This window comes from Sus scrofa, chromosome 12 (genome assembly GCF_000003025.6).
Source record: "Sus scrofa isolate TJ Tabasco breed Duroc chromosome 12, Sscrofa11.1, whole genome shotgun sequence".
NCBI classification, from domain to species: domain Eukaryota; kingdom Metazoa; phylum Chordata; class Mammalia; order Artiodactyla; family Suidae; genus Sus; species Sus scrofa.
Window position 1 is genome coordinate 13026511 of NC_010454.4, and position 21318 is coordinate 13047828.

Below are 21318 nucleotides of genomic sequence, written 5' to 3' on the forward strand. Positions count from 1 at the left end.
TTATTTGCAGTCTAACGAAACAGAAGCGAATACCTCCATGGGCTTGGAGCCAAGGCTGCCGTGAACATGCGTGGTCAGGAGTTCGCGTGCGTGGGGCTCGACGGCTGTGCCCCTCCTTTATAACTTCATAAATATCACTTAAATTACACAAAAGATAAAAGTTTACCATCTTAATCATTTCAGTTCAAAGACATGAAGCACATGCATAAGGTTGCGTCACCGTCATTTCCACAATTCTTTATCATTAAACAGAAACACTTTGTCACACACTAGCTTCTCATTGTCCCCACTCCCACCCCGAGTAACTTTGGGTTCTATTCGATGTCTCTGGGGCTTCTCGGTACCTCATATAAGTGGAGTCATATGATGATTGTTCTTGTGCGACTGGCTTCCTGCACCTAGCGTGGTGGTGTCAAGATTCACCTGTGTTGCAGCCTGTGTCACAGGTGCCCTTTTTAAGGCTGAATGCTGTTACACAGTCTGCATAGACACACTTTGTGGGTCCATTCACCTGTCAGACAGTTAGGTGGTTTCCACCTTTGACTACTGCGGGAAAGCTCTTAGGAACACCCGTGTGCAGACATCTGCTTGAAATCCGCTTTCAGTTTTTCTGGTTATGTACCCAGAAGGGGCATCGTTGGATCATACGGTAGTTAAACATATTTTTGATTACAGTTGATACACAACATTCTCTCAATTTCTGCTGTACAGCAAAGTGACACAGTCGTACATATATGCACATGTTTTTTCTCATTATCTTCCATCATGTGGTAGTTTTATGTTTGGTTTTTTTGAGAAATAACCGTACTTGTGTCTGCAGGGACTGTACCATTTTACATTCTTAGCAACAGTGGACAAGGGTTCTAATTTCGTCTCATCCTCACCATCACCTGCTATTTTCTTCTTTTAATAATTGTCTTCCTCGTGGGATGAGGTGGTGACTAATCACCTTTGTGTGTGATCTGTTGGTCGTTTTCCCAAGGAGGGGTTTGCAGTGAGGAGCCGGAAGCACGTGACTGCAGCCGACTCCTTCTAATGTGCGTGAATGGAGTGCAGAAGGTGTCTCTGGGCTCCCCACTTGCCCAAGTCCACTCTAGGAAACCTTGTCCAGTATTAAGAGCCCCCAGTTGTCCGTCTGTGTGACAGTGATGTTTTTCACAGAAACCAAGCACTCGGGTCTCTCTGTGTGACGGATGGGCCTGGGCTCAGTAGAGTTGAGCCAGCTCCTAGCAAATTCGCCGGTAGGGGTGCAGTGTCAGGAGAGTGGCTTTTCTCACTGGGTGGCTCTCAGCCTGCCCTTGGCTGGTTTTGGTTCTCTTTGAGCGTGACTGAGAACCACCACGAACATCCACGTGTCAGCATCACCACACACACACCCCTGTATCTGAGGGGGTGTTTTTATGAATCCTTGAGCCAAACGTAGGTGACTTATCCTGAGACGTGGTTTTCACAGATGGTGACAACTCTGTCCTCTTACCTGTGTGAGTAAGGTCAGCACGGGATGCGCATCGGTAGAGCGAGTCAACCTCAATCTTAAAGCCAGGCGAACGTGAAGAATTATTCCTGGGCCAGGCTCATGTGTGGTCTTTATTAGTCTTGGTCCTCTGCGGTTTGCTTGGTGTGAGTTGTGCATTATGTGTGTTATCCAGCGCTGCTGGGCAGCATGAGCATATCACCGAGGATTAGGGGAACAGGATTTTGTGCTTAGGAAATAATTGAAGATTTACTTTGTGACTTTAAGCTGCAGGGTAGCTTCGTATTTTAAAACCTCTCATTTGGTTATACAAGCAACAGAGATCCGGAGTCTTTGACCATGAAGCCCCCTCTTAGTTGTATTGGCCAGGTTGGGCTTGCATAAGCAAAGGCTTATAGAAGGGCCAGACGTCCGGCTCCAGGACGCAAACCATGGAGCAGGCAGCAGCTGCTATGCCACATGTCCCCATTTCTTCCCACCTGCCCGCCAAGGTCTGGCAAACCTGTATGGAAAGCCTGCTCTGTGATAAGGACCAGCAATTCCCCTGCTCCGCCTAAGAGAATTTCAGAATTTCAAATAATAAAAGGATAGAGACAATAGCTCCCCTTCTTTAGCTCAAGGAAGGCCTTTGCTGTCCAGGGGAACCCAGTGTATTCTCTTGTTCTACTGTCTTTTCCTCCTCCTCCAATGACCCTAGCAAACCTGCTCAAAGGTTTGCATCATATGGTCTTCCAAAGTAAGAATTACCCAGCCTGGTTTGGAACCTGAAACCAAAGGTCAAGCCAGCCACCCGTGATTTTGGAATCTCTGGCCCTTGTTCAGTTTCCCGGCACAGCCTTCTCCAGGCAAACCCTGCTTCCAGCCAGTCAGCCAAGGCTTGTTCCTCTTGGCAGCTCCTCTCACTGAGCTTGAGGGTGGGAGTGAGCCAAGAGGGTGACCCGGCTTTTTCTGCTGGATGAGTCCCCCAGGCGGGGGCCCTGGCACATTCTCCATCCGGTCTGAATCTGGAGTCTTTGAGCAGGCTGGGCAGGGTCTTTGTCCCTCGGATAACGGCCCCATGGGAGCGCCTCTCTGGAACACAGGACCCTTCTCTCCACCTCCTGTTGGGTCAATCCAGTAACTTTGAGAGGTGCGACCCTCCTGTATAAGGGAGGATGGCAGGGGCTGCTCAGACGGGTTGGGAGGAAGTAATTTTGAGGGTGGGGCTTTGTGCTGCTCTCTTAGATTATATTGTGCATCTAGGGGCTAGTTCTCTCCAGGACGAAACTGGATATGGGATTTTTTTAAGGCATTCGGTAGATCCATCTCTCGCTGGAGACACGTAATTGCATCAATGGTAAATGGGGATAGAAAGGACAGGTACAAAAAGCAAACCATTCAGAGGGATTAGATAAATAGGGGTTCACCTGAGTGCAGAAATGGTTTAAAAAGAGATGAAGGACTGGAATGTTTGAACAATTAAGTAGGGATCAGAATGCTGTCTTTTCTCTTCAAAACACCATATCCCTAATAAACCATGATGAGGAAATAATGCTCATATGACCCTTTAGTAGTGATTTCTCTTTCTAATTCCAATGAATGAGAGATGACATTGGGTCTGGGGAGAGCGAGCCGTTGAGATGAATTGTGTCATCCCCGCACTGCTTGATGAGCCATCCTTAGAGGGTGTTGCAACAGAGAAGCTTTTAGCAGAAGCAGAGGTAAGGCTGATGCTCTGAAGGCTCGTAGGAGTGACGTGCTGCCTTTTGCAGTGGCTTGGCCCTGCCCAGGCAGCCTGGGGGTCCTTTTTTCTGTTGCTTTACAGTCCGGTCCTCCTGCCCCAGCTGTGCACGATGGGCAGGCTTGGCAGACAGCCAGGGAGAACCCCTCACTGGGGCGTCTCTGCTTCTGAAAGGATGCTCTTGACGAGAACTTCAGGGCTCACCTTGCTGTGGATGGTTCCTTCATATGTCCAGTTTGCCTGCTCGTGCCAAGCCCGAAGTTTTTCATAAAAAGATGTCCTTTGCCAGTGACGTTGTATTCTGACCATCTTAAGACTATTTAAAAAGAAAGCAGTCACCCCCTATCCTACTTGTCTCATTTGGTGTACCCACATATTTTCATCCTCTGGGTCTCATACACATACTCCCCCCCCACATGTCCTTACATATATTTATATTCATATACTTATTAAATATATTTATAATTATGTCTTCATGTACCCATTTCCCTGTCACCTGTGTGCAAATCTCAGCAGCCTCTTTTAATACCTTTTCTGCTTCTATCAGCCAGTGTGATGTGGTGGAGGGAATGGGGCAGTGGATCCCAGCAACCTTGGTGCAAATCCTGGTTCCACTCCAAAGGAGGGGACACGACTTACCTAAGACCTTTTCTGGTCTGTTGGTCCATCCATCCCTCTGTCCATCTGTGCTCTTCCACTTTCTTCTGTCTACATTGTGATGCTTGATGCCGGAGATCAGTACGCTGTTGTCCCTTCTGCAAACCGTCGAAGCATGTGAAGTAGCGTGAGGATTCGGTTAGGTGACGTGTGTGAAGCAACCCATCAAAATGACGCACGAGAGGATGCTCAACACTGGGCGTCCTACTGCTTTCTTTCCCTGGCATCTCTTCTATTTTTTAGCACATTGATGGGCAATTACTCTCATTCCTAGACTATACAGGAGACTTCCTCTGGCCCTTAGGGCCCAAATCTATTCTGTTAATGTTTATCAGCATCATTTGCTCATCACAAGCTACGAGCTCTGCTTTAGTCTGTTATCTCCCCTCTCTCTCGCGCTCTCTTTTTTTTTTTTTTTGCCATGTCCTCAGTATGCAGAAGTTTCCAGGCCAGGGATCACATCTGAGCCGCAGCAGTGACAATGTCGTATCCTTAACCGCTTGGCCACCAGGGAATTCCAGTCCATGTGATTCTTGTTCAGACCTTTTGGTGGCTTCTCATGTTTGTCATGAATGTTCTGTTTTACTGGCCACTCCAGGCCCTTTAAGTTCTTGCTTAGTTTTAGGTACATGACTTGGTCTCAACCCCCAGCCGACCTGCCATCCCTTCCGCCCACCACAGTGGCTGCACCTGTTGATACGTGGACAGGGAGTTGTAGTATCATTGGTGGGGGAAGTGAAGAGCCAAGAGTCTGGGAAAGTTCTAGCTGCCTCTTGCCCTGAAGACTTGAGACTCGGCCAGCATTTCTGAGGGTACATGGCTGCTCACCATGCTGCTCAGCAAAGAACAATGGAGCTGTAGGTAATGGTCTTTGGAGCTGGACCTGAAGCTTTTGAGGAAGGAAGATCTCTAGGTCCTTGGTTTTTTTCGTATTCTCCACCTTATTCCATTTATAAAAATCTTAGGTTACTGGTTAAGCTCTATAACTAATAGTTTTTTTTATTGCTTCACCTTCAGGAGTCTGCAACAAAAGCACGGTGAGTTTAGAAAATATTTACTGTGCAGTGGATTTGTGGGGATCCCCCAAACTGGTGACAGCATCGGTGACAGATATAAGGAGGTGTGACCGTGTTCCCAGCGTTTCTTCATTTCAGTGGGCTGTTTTCTGGAGTTCCCTTGTGGTGCAGTAGGTTAAGGATCTGGTGTGGTCACTGCTGTGCTGCAGGTTCGCTCCTTGGCCTGGGATCTTCAACAAGCCACAGACTCAGCCAAAAACCAAAAAAAAAAAAAAAAAAAAAGGTGTTTTCTGTCGATTGGGTTTATGTCTTCAAGAGTTCAGAATTCTGCGTAAGAAAATTGTGCAGTCCACATTTAGGGGATACTCATGTATTTATAATAAGTTATTTTCTTTGTTGTACTAGCAGGGTAGAACACTTAGCAGTGTTTGCATATCCGTGTGTCTTGTTAGAGGACAGTACACAATACTTCATGGCAGGGTGGCCAGGAGGGGACAAGAGGCACAGCTTTAGATTCATCTCCTTGATTGGCTTTTTTTTTTTTTTTTCTCTTTAGGGCTGCACCCAGGGCATATGGAGGTTCCCAGGCTAGGGGTTGAATTGGAGCTACAGCTGCTGGCCTACACCAGAGCAATATGGGGTCTGAGTCACGTATGTGACCTACACCACAGCTCACAGCAATGCCAGATCCTTAACCCACTGAGCGAGGCCAGGAATCGAATCCACATCCTCATGAATACTAGTTGGGTTCATTAACCACCGAGCCGCAACAGGAACCCCTGATTGCCCTTTTTTAAAGAGGGCTTGTTGTTGTTGCTGTTGCTTCTGCCATAGCATGCAGCGGCTTGATGCAGGATCTCAGTTCCCAGACCAGGGACTGTGAACCCCAGGCTGCAGCAGTGAAAGCCCCAAATCCTAACCACTAGCCCACCAGGGAGCTTCAGCACAAGAGTACTGTACATTTTGATTCCTGGCTTATTTATACTTTGGGAAAACTGTCCTACACTGTCTGGCCCCCTCTCCCTCAACTTTAGAGAATGGAACGCAGATCGAGGGTCTCCTTGGGCCCCGGTAGTGCCCGTATTCGGTGGTCCCGTTCTCGCGGAGGCTAGTCAACACCAAATGTTGCCGAGTCGCAGAGGAAATGCCTTCTGATGAGATTCTGTCCGTAGTGAAATGAAATTGATTTGTGACAGAATGGAGCCCTGTTGGGAAAACAAAGCTCGTCCATTACCTGTAGACTATTCTAATTTCAGTTTTCTTTTCTCTCCACCAGTTTGCTGTTTTGTGGTTCACAAGAGGTGCCATGAGTTCGTTACTTTTTCTTGTCCGGGTGCGGATAAAGGACCTGACACTGATGTAAGTAGCCTGGAGACTCTTTCTTGTTGATGCGGGCTTTCGAGTATAATTTTTTTGGTGCCTGTACTGCTGCTGTCTTGGCACATGTCGTCAGTGGGAGGACTTCCCATTTCGTCTCCTGTAACTTTGGCTTTTACTAAGGAAGAGATTTATAGTCCTTTTCAGGCTCGGCAAGACGGCTTAAGGATCAGAGGAGAATTTCCTGTTATCTTGTCTCTTCTTCAGCTCTGGGCAGCCACCTAGGCTAAAGCCACCAAATTTATGGCCACAGCTTTCACACACAATGCACTTTTCTGAAAATGTTGACAGATTTTACAATGAACATAAATCACTCTTCAGTTTATTTCTCGTGGTCGATTAACAGGGCCGTCGTTGCTTTTGGCCAATGCAGCAGACTGTTCCTCGTTTGCTTCATGGTATCCTTTGCTGCCTTTTCATTATGTGTCAGAAATGCTCCCGTTGACTGAGATTTGGCATCTGTTTCACTGAACAAATGATCCCTGCAGCTGCCCATGTGTGAATACCTCATTTCCTTTATTTGTGTCCTAATTCTGCCCGTCTCTGCTGAGCCTCCCTGCGGCAGGCCTTGCTGGCTGGAGCACGGGATCAGCAGAGGCGAGTGGGCGTCGGGAGGCATGGGAAATACCAGGATCGAAAATGTATCGAGTGGAAAGGAACTCAAGCTGTTACATGGAAAGCCATATTTTAACTGGAAGAAAAAAAGTATGGGGGAGACCAGAGAGAGTAGACATTTTTTCTTTTTTTAAAAATGTGTGCAGTTCTATTTATTTATTTTTGACCGCCACACTCGGCATTTGGAGGTTCCCAGGCTAGGGGTCAAGTTGGAGCTGCAGGTGGCGGCCAATGCCAGATGCGAGCCGAGCCTGCGACCTACACCACAGCTCATGGCAATGCCAGATCCATCACCCACTGAGCAAGGCCAGGGATTGCACCTGCTGTATCCTCATGGATGCTAGTCAGGTTTGTTCTGGCTGAGCCACAATGGAAACTCTGAGAGCAGACACTCCTGAATTGCTTTGGCGGGATGGCTTTGGTCATTGCTACTTAAATGACGTGCTCCCAGCAATTCCTCCCTCTACCATTTACTCCTGCTGGGAAACTTTGGTGTCCGGGTGGCTTCCTCCCTTCAGCTTTGTGTGATTTGTCTGTTGTTCTTTGTCTCTCTTTTTTAAGTTTTATGAAGTATAGTTGATTTACAATGTTGTGCTAATGGCTGCATCTCGGTGTGGCTGCTGCTTTGTCTTTGGGTATAGGGTATCGTTTGTGGTAATTCAGGGCTGTGTCCTGAAGATGCTGCTCTGGTTGGTTTGGTTTTGTTAAAGCATTAGAAACAGAGGCTTTTGCCTAGAGAAGAGGGCATAAGAGTCAAATGAAGTGAGAGCTTGAGGGGTTCCTTCCAACTGATGGGATGGGAGAGGAAGGAGACGGAGGGAGGAGCAGGCAGGAAAGTAGGAAATCTCAAGAGTGAGATGCTGATGGAACCATTTCCTCAAGGGGGCTGTCGGCCAACTTGCGGATCACGTCTGTGATTTTATTACGCATTTTCTGTTAGCTTCCGCTATTACACCTAAACAGGTAACATCCTTCCCAGTTTGCACAGACAGACTTGTACGCCTGGGAAAGCCTTGGTTTGTGCCTGCTGGTTATCTTTATCAACCTCTTTCTTGCCCAGGATTTTATCCCATTTTGGATGATGGCTCTTCGGCCACCCTACTCAGAGCCTGGAGCCAGGTGCAAAGCTTCAGGGAAGAGTTGTTTAGAGTGAAGCATAACGAGAGGCAAAACCTGTGATCCCATCAGCTGAGTTCTGCCCCTTCTCATCTCTGTGTATGATTTGCCGTAGACACTGAGCCTCACATTTCAATATCTTCCAAGTGGAAGATAAGATTTTTTTTTTTTCAATCTGAGAGAAAAAGAAGTATGTGAGCTATTAAAAAGGTGCTACAAAATCAGCCAGTCCTACCTGTGTGATTGACAGGATTGTGTGTTCTTTTCCGAGGGGGCACTTTGCCTTGGGGTCCTTGGCATCCAGAGAACTGTGATGAGGCCTCTCTGGAGCCAGGGCGTGAGACGTGGCTTCTGCCTGCAGGATGATTTCACTTATTACACAAACTTGCAAGCTGCCCAAACCGAACTCTCCAGGGAAGTTGTTGGAAGAACAGGAGTCAGGACATAAAGCTGAGCTGCATTTGGTGGAATACATTTTAAAAATCACAGGATTGTAGAGCTGGCAGGAGTATTCAAGATTTTTCCGGGTTAACCTCATTTTATAGGTGTGGAGACTGAGGCATATGAAAGAAGGTGAAGTGATCTGGTTCCTTTTGGAATATTGAATAGGCTTGTGGCTGATTCTCTCACGGGCGTTGGTCATAAAGGGAAGGAGGAGAGGGTCCTTGGCCTGGTTGTATGGTCCGTGGAGGAGGCTGATACCTCCTGCCTGGTGTCACCTTCAAAGGCTCTGTTCTGATGTTTAAAAAGTGATAAGGGCATGAAAAAGACCAGTTCAAAGGATAATAGAAGGATCAGGAACAATGAAATCTAATTTAAGAGCAGAAACCACCCCAAGCATTTTTTTTCTCTTGAAAACGAGAAATTCTTAAGGTTTTTTTTTGCATGGTGAAGGCTTAAGACAGCCAGCTTCACATGCTGTTTAATAAGGCCATTGTTGAGCTCAGCAGATGGGAAAGCATTTGCCAAGGGGGGCAAAAGAAGCAGCAGATCCTTTGAAACCCACAGATGTTGTACCTGCCCTGCCATCGTTAAGATGAGAGGAATGGGGAGGTACTTAAAAATAACCTCGCGGTACCTGGGTGATAGGGAAAAAGGTGAAAATTCCTTTGAACAAAAACAATCGTCAAGACTCCGGGAGCAGTCTAGTTGAAAGGATGTAGAAGTGTAGGGAACCTTGGAGGAGAAAAGGCTTCTGGGTTTTCAAAGAGAGGAACCCCCCCCGCCAAATGGGCACGGCAATCTCAGCCCTGCCCCAAGCTCCCACCCCACAGCCCCCGGGATGAGCAGTGTCTCTTGCCAGAAATTCCCTGCCAGCCTGTCTAGAGGTAAAAGCCATGATTTCTGAGACTTCGAAGTGCAGCCCCATGCAGCCTGGGCAGAGAAGAAAAGGACAGACTTTTTAAGAGCCTGATAGGAGAGGTTGACTCATTCACTGATGCTACGAATCACTGGAGCCCAGACTCGCACCACTGGAAAGAAGGGATGCTGGTGGCTGTGGGCTACAGTCCGGGGCTCGTGGTTGAAGCCAGGCTCTTCCCACCTGGCCTCCAGAGGGCGTTTTGAGTCAGTGCAGAATTTAGGTTTCCAGGTGTGTGCCCTCACAATACAGCTTGGGGCCCTGACCAGCACCCTTGCCCTGCATCCAAGGTTTTATAAGAGGATGAAGAAAGAAGACAAAAACGGGTCCTTGTTAAATAATAGCTCTCTTCCCCCTCCCCCAGTAAGGATGCGAACCAGGACCTGGGCAGGTAGACCAGGTTATCACCGCCTTTGGCTTTGGGGAGTAAGCACTGTGATTTTGTTCTTCTAAAGGGACCCAAGTGCTGCTGTTTCTCCAGCCGCCATTGGCCTCCTGCCCTGAGGGTTTCCCCTTCCCTGCTCTGGCTGTGATGGAGCGAAGCCCACCAGGTCAGGGCTGAGGGGTGGGGGCTTCGGGGGCCAGCTCCTCCGCAGACCCCTTCCCTCCCCCTTGAAGAATTTCAGCCCTCCAGCCTCTTCGTCTTTTCCTTCTGGAGCTCTTCCCTGTTCCTCTTGAGTTGTGTTTGCTTGTGAAGCCCAGCCTGCTGGAGGGAAAGTGAGGCATCTGGGCTTTCCAGGTGTATGCGTGTGCTGCTGCCGTGCGCATGCGTGCATCTGTGTATTCGCATCTTAAATCCGTGTGGTCCTTTCTTTTCCTCTGCGAGCCTTAAGTGAGAAAAGCCACAGAACGGGCACTTGCAGAAAATCGTACCCACCTCAGTCTTGCTGTGAAAAGGTCATGTCCAGACATCCCCCTTCAATCCATAAAGTCACAGGGAGAGAACAGCCTTCCGTGAAGAGTTTAAAATGACGCAAATGCCGAACAACTATGCGGGCATGGCCTTCGGAAGGTTGACGCTCCTGTGAAGGGACAGGAGCTGACGGTTGGAAGGAGTGGAGGTAATGAGCCTGCCTTGGGTTTTCGTCTGCATTTCTGTTGAGCTCTTCTGTTTTTATTCACCTGGTACACTGGTGCAGTGCCACTGGCCGGTCTGGGGAGAAACTGTTCCTCTGGAACTTTGCACCTTATATCGAAGCCATACAACTGAGTAGAATTCAGGGGATGTAAAAATAACATCCTGGGTCATTACGGAACCTCACCTGGAGGGAGTTGGCCTCCATCCAGGCAGCATCAGGCGTGGGCCGGGACCGCCAGAATGTTTGAAAGGGAGCAAGTGAAGGAATGAATGAACTTGGTAGAAGGCAGAGGGGCTGGCTTCCGATCTGGGTGCCCCTTCAAGTCTGTGAAGAAGGGGAAACCCAGCCACTTGAGGACACCAGTAGATGGCTGACTTAGAGCTGTTTGTGCCAGTGGAAGCTATCGCACACATTGCTGCAAAGCCAAAGCCACATCCATCGTGAAGGTGGGACCCCGTGCTCGGCCGTGTGTCCACAGAACAAAACTGCCTTCTTTGCTTCCTGACAGCCTTGAGAATTCTCTGGTTCTCAAGTTGTTCTCGGTGTCTTAGAAACTGAGCAAATAAGAAAAAGGCTGCTAAATTGTTTAAAATCCAACCTTCCAAAGCTGTATTTATAAGAAACCTCAAAACATGTAAAATACATCTGGAAATCAATTTAACTAGTGGATCTTCTATTTTCTCAAAGTGTGCTTTTACGTTTAATAGGGGAACAGGACAATTTGTGAGCAAAAGCCTGTTATACCCAAACATGTTTTTATATTCCCGAACCGACAAAGTCAAGTGCAATTTGTCAAAGGTGGTAGGTGCGAAAAAGCAGCATTTAAAATTCCACAGAGGGAGTGGAGAGAGTCTCAGAGTGGGAATTGGGAATTTTGGCCTGCCAAGTCACTGGAAACCTTTCTAGTCCTTGGTTTTCGTATCAATATGCCAGTTGAACTTGATCATCTTTAAAGTTGTTTTTCAGTCCTATGTAATATTCCATCATGAAATATTTCTTGAGAGCTTTGTCCTGTGAAGGTAGAGGGGTGCAGGACAGTTCCTGCACAGACCCACACACTTCCCAGGCCATTCTCTCTCATGGGAACAATGAGCAAAGTGTGGAGGTAATTCCACTCCAGGGTTGCCTATGGCAGTTGCTATAAGTGGGGGAAATAGGGCAATGCTGTGGAGTTGAAGTGTAAGGGGAGAGTGTCTAGTGGAAAATGACGGAAGTCTTCCTGAAGGTGGTGACATTGACTTATTTCTATTTCAAAGTTTTCTTTAAAAACAAGTAGAGTCGTATCTGCTTATTTCTGCTGCTGGCTTAAGGGAGTTGCTTCTCTTGCCGAATGGTGCTGTCCAGTGGCACATGAACTCAAGTGACGGGTATTTTCAAGAGGACCTGTAAAAAAGGGGAGCAGAACACAGGCAGGAGAGACCCACTGTGTTCTGCTGGTCCTGGTGGGATCCTCTCAGAGGAACCTCTGGGGCGAGCCATGGTCAGGTCCTGGAACCACCCTCTGGCTCTCGCCCCCAGGTTCCGTTCCTCATGTGCCCACTGCCACCACGGGAAACCTGAAAAGTTATTTCAGGGAAACACATCCAGCCCCCAACTCCCGTGCTAATTCTGCTTTTTAGTGGGTGGATTCTTTTTTATGTACCAGATTCACAGTAACAAGTATTTCCTACCAGGGAAGGGACTCCTGCTACTTTTGCGCCAAGTTAATTTTGCTGAGGATTAAAAATAGCCTCCAAGACCTGCATCCTCATCTGCAGAGCTGGTGAGCTAAAGGAGACAGTTGGCTGGTGCAACGTCCGTTCTCTTTTGACGTAGCAAGCGTTGGCCAGTGAGAAGAGGGGAGTGTGTGTGGTGCAAGGAGAGATAAAGGGCCTCAGCTTGCAACCCCTGTTCTAGGGCGCCTGATGTCAAGAGGGTCACCTCTGGGCTTTTCAGCGTAATCCGATGGCTTAAGCTGCTGCTCAAGCATCTTTGGAACCTACTCATAAGAGTAAACACACATAGCCAATGGCACATTCTTTTCAAAATCCTCCACTCTGGGCAAACTGTCTGCCTTTGAGAGTGTGGCGTGATTGTTTAGGGAAAGTGGCCAAAAGCCCAGTGGAGCCAGATCTGAAAAGGGGGTGTGATTGAGGGTGCATGGTACCATTTGGGGTCTAAAAGGGGGGTAAAAGGATAAGGTAGAAGGTGATTTTCTTGGGAACGTTATAAAATTTCTGACATTGTATTTAAAAGAGTCTTTGGTGTGCGAAGCAAGGGAAACATGTGGGCATCATTGTGTAGCTCCTTATGGACGCTTTTGCTTAATGCCCATTTCAGTCAGGCCTACACAGTGACTTCTTCATGGGCATATCCTCTGCCGTTTCCCTTTGGAAACTAAAAACCTGGCACAGAATGAGTGCTCGAAAAAAATTGTTGAGCCGAAGAACATGAGTAGAAGGTCTGCTACCCTAATTTTGATGTCCAGTTGTATTTACATGGTCTTGAATTACTTGCAGGGTTGGAGCTGTGCATGAGCCTGTTACTGAACCTGGCCGATAGTTCAGAACGGATGTTTCATCAGCATTATGTTGTCACTGAGTGGGGATGGGAACCACACCTAATGGGCTTTTCTTCTCTTTATGCCAATCCTTTCAAACTGTTGTCTTAACTATTGGCAAAATTTTTGAACTGTTTTAGTTTTAAAATGCTGTATTTGGGCAATAGCTTTTGACTTGTTGGAATCAAAAATTGGTATAATGGCTTCCTGATCTCTTCTGACCCATCCTAGGTGACACAGTAATATCAGTTCATGATGTACAACCAACCATATTAACCTGTACCTGAGCAAAGGTGTCAGGGAAAACCTGCCACTCGTGACTTAAACCTTTGGAAGCTCCAAGCTAGAAGGTCTGCACAAGTCACGGCATCTTTACGATGATGCTGATACATATTTAGCATCTCAATGCCTAGTGCATTTTTTTTCTTTTTCTTTTTTTTAGATAATAATTTTTGTTTACAGTATTCTGTCAGTTTTCTACTGTACAGCAAAGTGACCCAGTCTCACATACATATATACATATGAATTCTTTTTCTCACATTATCCTCCATCTCAAGTGACTTGGTATAGTTCCCAGTGCTATACAGCAGGACCTCATTGCTTATCCATTCCAAAAGCAGTAGTTTGCATCTATTAACCCCAGACTCCCAGTCCATCCCCCTCCCTCCCCTCCTCCTCGGCAACCACAGGTCTCTTCTTACAAGTCCATGTGTTTCTTTCTGTGGAAAGGTTCACTTGTGCTGTATGTTAGATTCCGGATATAAATGATATCATACAGTACTTGTCTTTTTGACTAACTTCACTTAGTACGAGAGTCTTTAGTTTCATCCGTGTTGCAGCAAATGGCATTATTTTGGCTGATTAGTATTCCATTGCGTATATATACCACATCTCCTTAATCTGTTGCCTGGTGCATTTTGTGCATTTATGCATCATTTGTAAGTGTTACATGTTTGAGCACTTATTACATGCCAGGTGCTGTGAGATGCAAAGGTTACAAAAACAAACATACATGGTCTTTGTCTTCAAACAGCTTATCTTTAGTGGGAAGTCTTGTATACGAATCCATGTGATTGATTATTTGGATAATTACTTCTCTGGATAAATGGAAGTAATAAATGCTCTAGGCATATGTTGTTATACTCCTCGTACAGATGTGGCAGTTAGGCTTGGGCATGGTTCTGTGACCTGCTGGAGTCTGGTAGTAAATGGTGCAGTGAGCTTGGAGCCAGGTCTCTGCTTCCAACCCTGTGCTTTCCTTGGTGCCATGTGGTTGGTTATAAAGCCAACTTCAGGGGCAGATTTTCTGTCGGTAGAGGCTCTAATTCGGGGGTCATCGTCTGGGGTCAGTGTGTCTGAGACCTCTCAAAACAGTGTAAGAAACTTGAAGTGGTAAAATCCTAAGATGTTAACTGCAAAAGGATTCACAAGCAAGACCCACAATACTTACCGGTGGAGCAGAGAGCAGGACTAATGGGACCAGGTGAGAGCCTGGGGCACTTGATTTGAGTTCTCAAGAAAGCGGGAAGGTAGGGCTTTCCAGGACACTGGGTTTCTGGAAAGATTCAGCACAGGAGGTTCACCCTGTGCTGAAAGCCAGCGCAGAGAGCTTTTTGACTTATGCCAGAGCTTGTTCCTGGATTTTAATGAGTCAGGCTTTTACAAGCTGAAGTGGGAGTCCCATTCAATCAGCTAATACCTTCCTCACTTTGGCTCTATTTTCTGTTTTTGCTGTTGAATGAATTTCCAGCAGGAGACTCAGGAGGACTCCATGGACTAAAAGAAATGCATTTCCTAGAGGATGGGAGAGGAGGAAAAGTGGGCGGAGGGTTTTCCAGCCAGCGTTACCCCTCTGACCTTTATTTACAGTCAGAGCGAGCCGGAAACAATGGAGACAAACAGTGGACCTCCTTGGTTAGGGATTCTGTATAGGCTGGATCCTTAACCCACTGAGAGAGGACAGTGATCGAACCTGCATCCTCACAAACACTATGTTCTTAACCTGCTGAGCCACAGTGGGAACTCCTTGGGACACTAACAGTTTACCACAGGAAGACTGACTTTGGTTATATGGTAATCTTTTCTTTCCCCCAAATCCTCATATGATTTCTCACTCATAGGTGATCATTAATGTATCTTGAGAGAGAGAATGGAAGAAAAAATGAAGTTTCTGATCCCAAAATAAAATGATCTTCTCGGTTTGAGTGAAATAGCTGTGCAATGTTTCATGAGATACTCTCAGAATGGATACCAGCCAGAGTTCCTGTTGTGACTCAGCAGTAGCGAACCTGACTGGTATCCATGAGGGTGCGGGTTCAATCCCTGGTTAAGGATCTGGCGTGGCTGTGGTGTAGGCCAGCAGCTGTTGCTCCGATTCGACCCCAAGCCTGGGAACCTCCATATACTACAGATACGGCCCTAAAGGGAAAAAAAAAACAAACCAAAAAACCCAACAAAAAACCCCTAACATCTTCTCGATTTTAAGTTTCAGAGAGTGAATTTCCTTTAAAAATCTTTTCTGCCAGTTCGAGGGAATTGTCCATGCTTGAAGAAGTTTCAGCCTAATGAAATGATATAAGACGCCCATGGTGCTGTGCTTGCTGACTGGGTGAACAGTTTTTTGGTTGAATGTTGGTGGGGGAAACAGCCTATTAAAAGGAAATGCTTATTTTGGCAACTGCCTATTTGGGATTTATATTCCTTGAAGGAATTGCTAATTGCGCAGTTAATCTGGAGAGGTTTATAATAAATCGCAGTGGAAGAGGAAGGGTGAGCTAAGGACAGCAGCTAAGGAGTCATGGGTCTAATTTCTTTCCAGTTGGAGATCAAAGGTGTGTGTCTATGACATGCCCACCTGTGCCAGGATAAATAACCCATGCTGAGGTCACAGATTGCTATTCATACTCCTGAGAAATATTTTTATGAGATTGCTTTATAAAAGTGTCTATTTTGAAATGCAGATTATAAACTATTTTACAACACTTGAGAGTTTTGGGGTTCCCCCCCAAGCCATAACCATCCCTAAGACCAACACTTTCAGAAGGCACTTTGCATGTTGCTTGCTATCTGCAATTTCAAGTCGCTGCCCTATCTTCCCTCCCCACCTCTCTTTCAAGGCAGACAGCTTTGCAGAGTTAACATGGGTTAGAAATGTTTAATGGACGAGAATTTCGTTCTGGAAAATATTCTCCATGTGGGGAGGGTGCTTTGAGGTTTCTAGATATGAAGTCGTATCATGACTCATTTGTTCTTAAGCAGGTCGTTCTCCCGTAACTAAAATTAATCACAAAAGACCAGGAAGCTGGAAAAAGAATAGTTAACAGAGCAGGTCTAAAAATTAGAAAAGGAGGGCTCTTTTGCATTTGCAAAATTTGAATGATGCACCAAGGTTTAGGTAATTCATGTTAATCAGGTGGTTTTTTTTCTCCATTACGCATCAGTTCTTTAGAGTAACTGAAGGTACAGAGCTGGAGGTGGAAGGGAAGGTGGAGAGTTGGAAATCTAAAAAGGAATCACAGACGCACGTGAAACAGACCCTCTCTGCTTGATGATGTGTGCTAGGTTCAATCTTGGCCTCACTCCCTGAGGCCAATGAAATAACTGCTTTTACAGTGTGCTGGGCAGCATCTGACTTCAGCTCCTGCTCTCTGCTCTCATCTGCTGTGGCTTACGCTCTGCCCAGCAGCCCCAGCGGTATTTGGCACACGCGTTGGGCTGATCACATCATGGCCTTCCTCTGCCTAAACGCTTCCGTGTCCTCCTCTGACCGTTAGAATGAAATAGAAACTTCTTCCTGAGGTCAGCAGGGCCCATGGTGGTTGTGATCTGGTTCCATCCATCTCTCGGGACAGGACGTGCTGATAAGCTCATGGGCCCCTCAGAGCTTTGGCCCTGGTGGGTTCTTGTGCTTCCCACTCATGCCCATGTTGTCCCCGTGGTCCTTTGTACCACTCAGGTGACACCTTAGGCGTCTTTAGAGCCTCCCCTACCCCCATCAGTTTCCATTAGTCTGTCCTCCGTGTGCACGTGGGATGGTCCTTGTCACCACTGGCAACCATGTTATTTGTCACTTGATAACTGTCTCTGCACCAGGGTGCAGAAGCACCCCGGGAGCAGGGATGTTGTCTTTCTCCCTTGACCTAGAACAGTGTCTGACACATTGAAATGCTCAATTAATATTTGCTGCCTGAGGAGATGAATGCCTATGACTTTTACCAGAGAGAAGAAAAATCGTAGTGTTTCCATTCCTTCCAATAATGTAACTAGAAGGAACTGTCCTAGGATCAGTGGAGACTTCCTTTTCTACGACTAAAATGCTCTACCAGATGGTAAGAAGCTGGCTCTGTCAGTTGAGCCTAAGCCTCCTATGTGATTAGAGGTGTCTCCCTACCAGCGCCCTCCCCACCCCCCACTGCAAAGCGTGTTCTTCATGATCTTAGCATTAAGGCTATATGATCTAGAAAACTCATTAGAACATAAAATGTATTTGATCAACCTTACTGAAGTGCAATTCCTAAATTAACCACCAGATTCTGCAAAAAGTGCAACAAGTGTTGAATTCAAAACCTTGAGAATAATTAATATGTAAATAGGATTTTAACATTGAAAATTATGTGGTGGCATATTGGCTTGAGGACAGTGTCCTCTTAGATTTCCCTCTGCAGACATCATTTTCTTCCACTGATGATGATGTTGGGCAGTAGGGAGCTGTTCAGTAAATTGTGATACATCAGTGCAGTGGAGGGATGATTACGAAAACGTGGAAAATGCTTATACGATGCTCGGTGCAAAAGCTTGGCATCAAGGTATTCCTGTGGTTAGGATTGTGACCACGTTTGTCTACTGAGGGGCAGGAACTAGAAAGGGCCCTCGAATGGAAATCCTGATAATTTGATTTTTCAGATGATTTGACATAGATTGTCTTTCTGGATTTAATCTTGTTGGAAGAGTCCAAGTTCTGAAAAGTTCCAATTGATCTATTTGCCCCCCTCCCCCAGACTCATCCACGTAATTCTTTTGGAATACAGCAAAGTGCTCTCAGAATGTTATCTGAATGGAGCTACCCACCCGAGAATAATTCTTCTCCCAACAGTGTCATTGCAAAGCTGTTTGTGGCAGATGTCTAGCCCACCCCATGCTAAGTGTGTTCTTTTGGAATGTGGGTAATAGAAAACCTGACCAAACAATGGTTTGAACTAAATGTGGTTTGTCTTCTCATGTAACAGTGTCTGGACTGGGAAGCTTGTGGCTCATGTGGCGTCTTCCAGGATTCCGCCTTCTAGTTCAGCCTTCTTATCACGTAGCTTTTTCATCCTCATCTTTATTGTCCTAGTTGGTAGCTTGGCTGCTCCATACAGCCCATCCCTGCTCCAAGCAGGAGGAAAGAGCAGAGTGAAGGTCGAAGTAGAGATGCCTGTCGAGCCTACTCCCAAGAAACCCAATCCAGCATCCCTTCTGTTGGCCAGAGTATCACACAGCCACTCCTACTTTGAAAACACAGGGGTTTTGTTTTGAAGCTGGATGTATTTCTATCCAGAGCCAGATCAGGGTAGTTTGGTAACAAGTGGCGAGTTGAGTTTTGGACAGGCAGCTAACAGTGAGTTCTCTGTTAAAGTTTCCAAGGGTATGTCGCCTACCAGACATGACTGCCTTCACCAGGTGGGGTGTGTTGTGTCCTTATCTGTCCTGCTGTTGCCGTGACTTCATCTCAGGAGTACAGGGCAGGCTTCTGTTAGGAATATCATGAGGATTTTTTAGATGCAGTCAAATCAACTGAGTTTCTTCATCTTTTGTTTTTTTTGTAACAAGATTTTTTTGGGAAAGAAAAGCTTTGTTGTTTTCTGTTTGGTGATGGTACTTCTAAGATACCTTGTTTGAGCAATTTTTTAATGAAGTATTTCGAGCTTCCATAGTTGTTTGTTCAGTCATAATATTCTTATTACATAGGCGTTTCTAATGATAAATAATAAGGGTTGATGGAAGCAAAGCAGGCGTGTCACTGACTTTGGTCAGCTTTGGTCATTGGAAGCAGCAGCAGCAACATCTACCATGGGTACCAAACATCGTTTGGGGTCTGAAGTGCAGTATGAACCACAGAGATTAAGGAAGGTAGTGGTTTCTGCTGTACAGCGTAGTGACCCAGTCATACGTACACATTCTTGTTCTCGTATTCTCGTCCATCCTGTTCTACCCCAAGAGACTGGACATAGTTCCTGGTGCTGACCAGCAGGACCTCATTGCTTTCGTCCATTCTAAATGTAATAGTTTGCATCTACTAATCCCAAACTCCTTGTCCATCCCACTCCCTCTCCCCCTTGGCAACCACAAGTCTGTTCTCTCTGAGTCTGTTTCTGTTCTGTAGGTAGGTTCATTGGTACCACATTTTAGATTCCACATGTAAGTGTTATCATATGGGATTTGCCTTTTTCTTTCTGAACTTCATTTAATATAATCTCTAGTTGCAGCTATATTGCTGCAAATGGCATTATTTTGTTCTTAGGGCTGAGTAGTATTCCATTGTGTATATGCACCACCTTTTCTTTAATCCATTCATCTGCCAATGGACATTTAGATTGTTTCCACGTCTTGGCTATTATGAATAGTGCTTGTGTCTTCTTGAATTGTATGTTGTAGGCGTTGGTTGATGAGAGCTGCCTTTTATCCCAGAAAGAAAGGTGGGCCTGTCTTTGGAATGCCAAGGGACAGACCCAGATCCAATGACTAGGTGTCATAAGGCAGCGTTTAGCATAAACTTCAAGAAGCACTTCCCGAGAGGAGATGTAACTAACAGTAGAAGAGGAGCTGTAGGACAGGGAGCCCGGAGAAGTGAAACAAGGGCTGTAATCCTGTTGGACCCAGAAAGGAGCAGGGATGGCCCCTGCACTCTCTGAAGTTTGAGAGGAGGCTCCGAAGGATGCTGGGTTTTCTCTTAGCAGTGCCTTCCCCCACGCCACCTGACCAATTCATAGCCTTCCTCGAAGGACCACATCTGTCATCTCTTTGAGAAGATTCCCTGACCACCCCTCTACCTCCATGGACTCCTTCCCCCGCCTCTTCCAGTTGCCCTTCTGCCGTTCCCCCGTGTGTACCTCTCTGAAGACATTGACAACCCTGTGCTCTCATCTTTTCCCTCTCTACCTGTATGTGGCTCCCCCTTGAGGCCAAAGCCCCACTTTTATCTCCCTGTGCTCCGAGTTTACCCAGAATCTGGGGGTCTGGCTGGCTCCCAAGCATTTATTGAATTAGCAAATCAGTGATTCTGCTTGAGTTAAAGCCTTGATGTGAGCAAGAGTTTGTTTCAACCTGACTGACACCGGCGATGGTTGAGCCAGGTGGCATAAGGGGATGGTTATTGTGAATAACGGGTGACGCCCGGTTCCTCGTGCATGTGCCGCTTCACTTAGATGTCTGATGTCCACACTAGGGACGAAGTTGAAATTTACCCATGAGCTGGATTCCCAGAGCACCCCATGTGTTCTGGCTGAGGGGCGAAAGTTCCATTCTGCATCTCTGTTGATCACCGTGTGGCCTGTGGAGCAGCTAGGATGTTGAGAGTAAAAGTGAGTACAAGAGGCCACCAGGTCCCCTCTTGTTGATTGAAATAGAATAACCAGAGAAGAACGAGGCAAGTTTTAAAAATAACTCGGTACACATGTAGGTGAAATAACCTTATCCCAGTAGCTGAGAAAAGAATAGGTCCCAGTTCTGGCTCTTGTTCCCAGATATTTTTAGTATGAAAAGGCTCTTTCTTTGATCAATGAAGGAAAAATCATGGTAGAAAAAAAATGTTAGTTGGGAGAGAAGGCTAGTCTGGTTGTTTGGGTGTTGCATTTGATTTCCATCTCATCCACGAGAGAAAAGCAGACATAAGCAGAGGCTAATCACAAAGCCCAGCGGAAAGGGGCAGTGTAATGGTTTCTTCTCTCATGTTTGTTTAGGACTTAGTTTCTGCTACATTCTGCTGTGAGTTGTTGTTAATATGTGGCTTGGTAAATTATCTGAAGGGCCTTCTAAAACTCTTGTCTCACAAGATACTTCCCATTTTAATTTTATTTGGGAGAAATTATGGGTTTTGGCGTTGCCTATTCATTTTTAGCTAATTGTAAATGAATGCAATTTATTTACCATAGCATTTGAATTATCAGCATTTCTGTTATTGCCACCAGAAAGGTTTGGTCTATTTCTACTCGAATCTTCTAAGGGAAATTGATGAACCTGGTAACCTAATTTTAGATCGCCTAAAATTTGGCGGATGGATGGTATTTTTAGTGTTCTGAATTGGTTCCTATTGGATGTTTAAAAATAGTCACATCATTAGAGAATACGTTCAAGAAAGAAGAGATTTTAACCCTAAGTCTAATGCCCG

At 46.2% G+C, this 21318-nt stretch overlaps 1 protein-coding gene across 1 annotated transcript in view; it reads left to right on the plus strand.

Moving 5' to 3' along the window:
* The window catches only part of PRKCA (protein kinase C alpha), a 386361-nt gene that overhangs the window by 144224 nt on the left and 220819 nt on the right, over positions 1-21318 (plus strand). Inside the window, 1 exon segment of the mRNA XM_021066740.1 lies at positions 6144-6226. Within this exon segment, the coding sequence (XP_020922399.1) occupies positions 6144-6226 (83 nt within the window).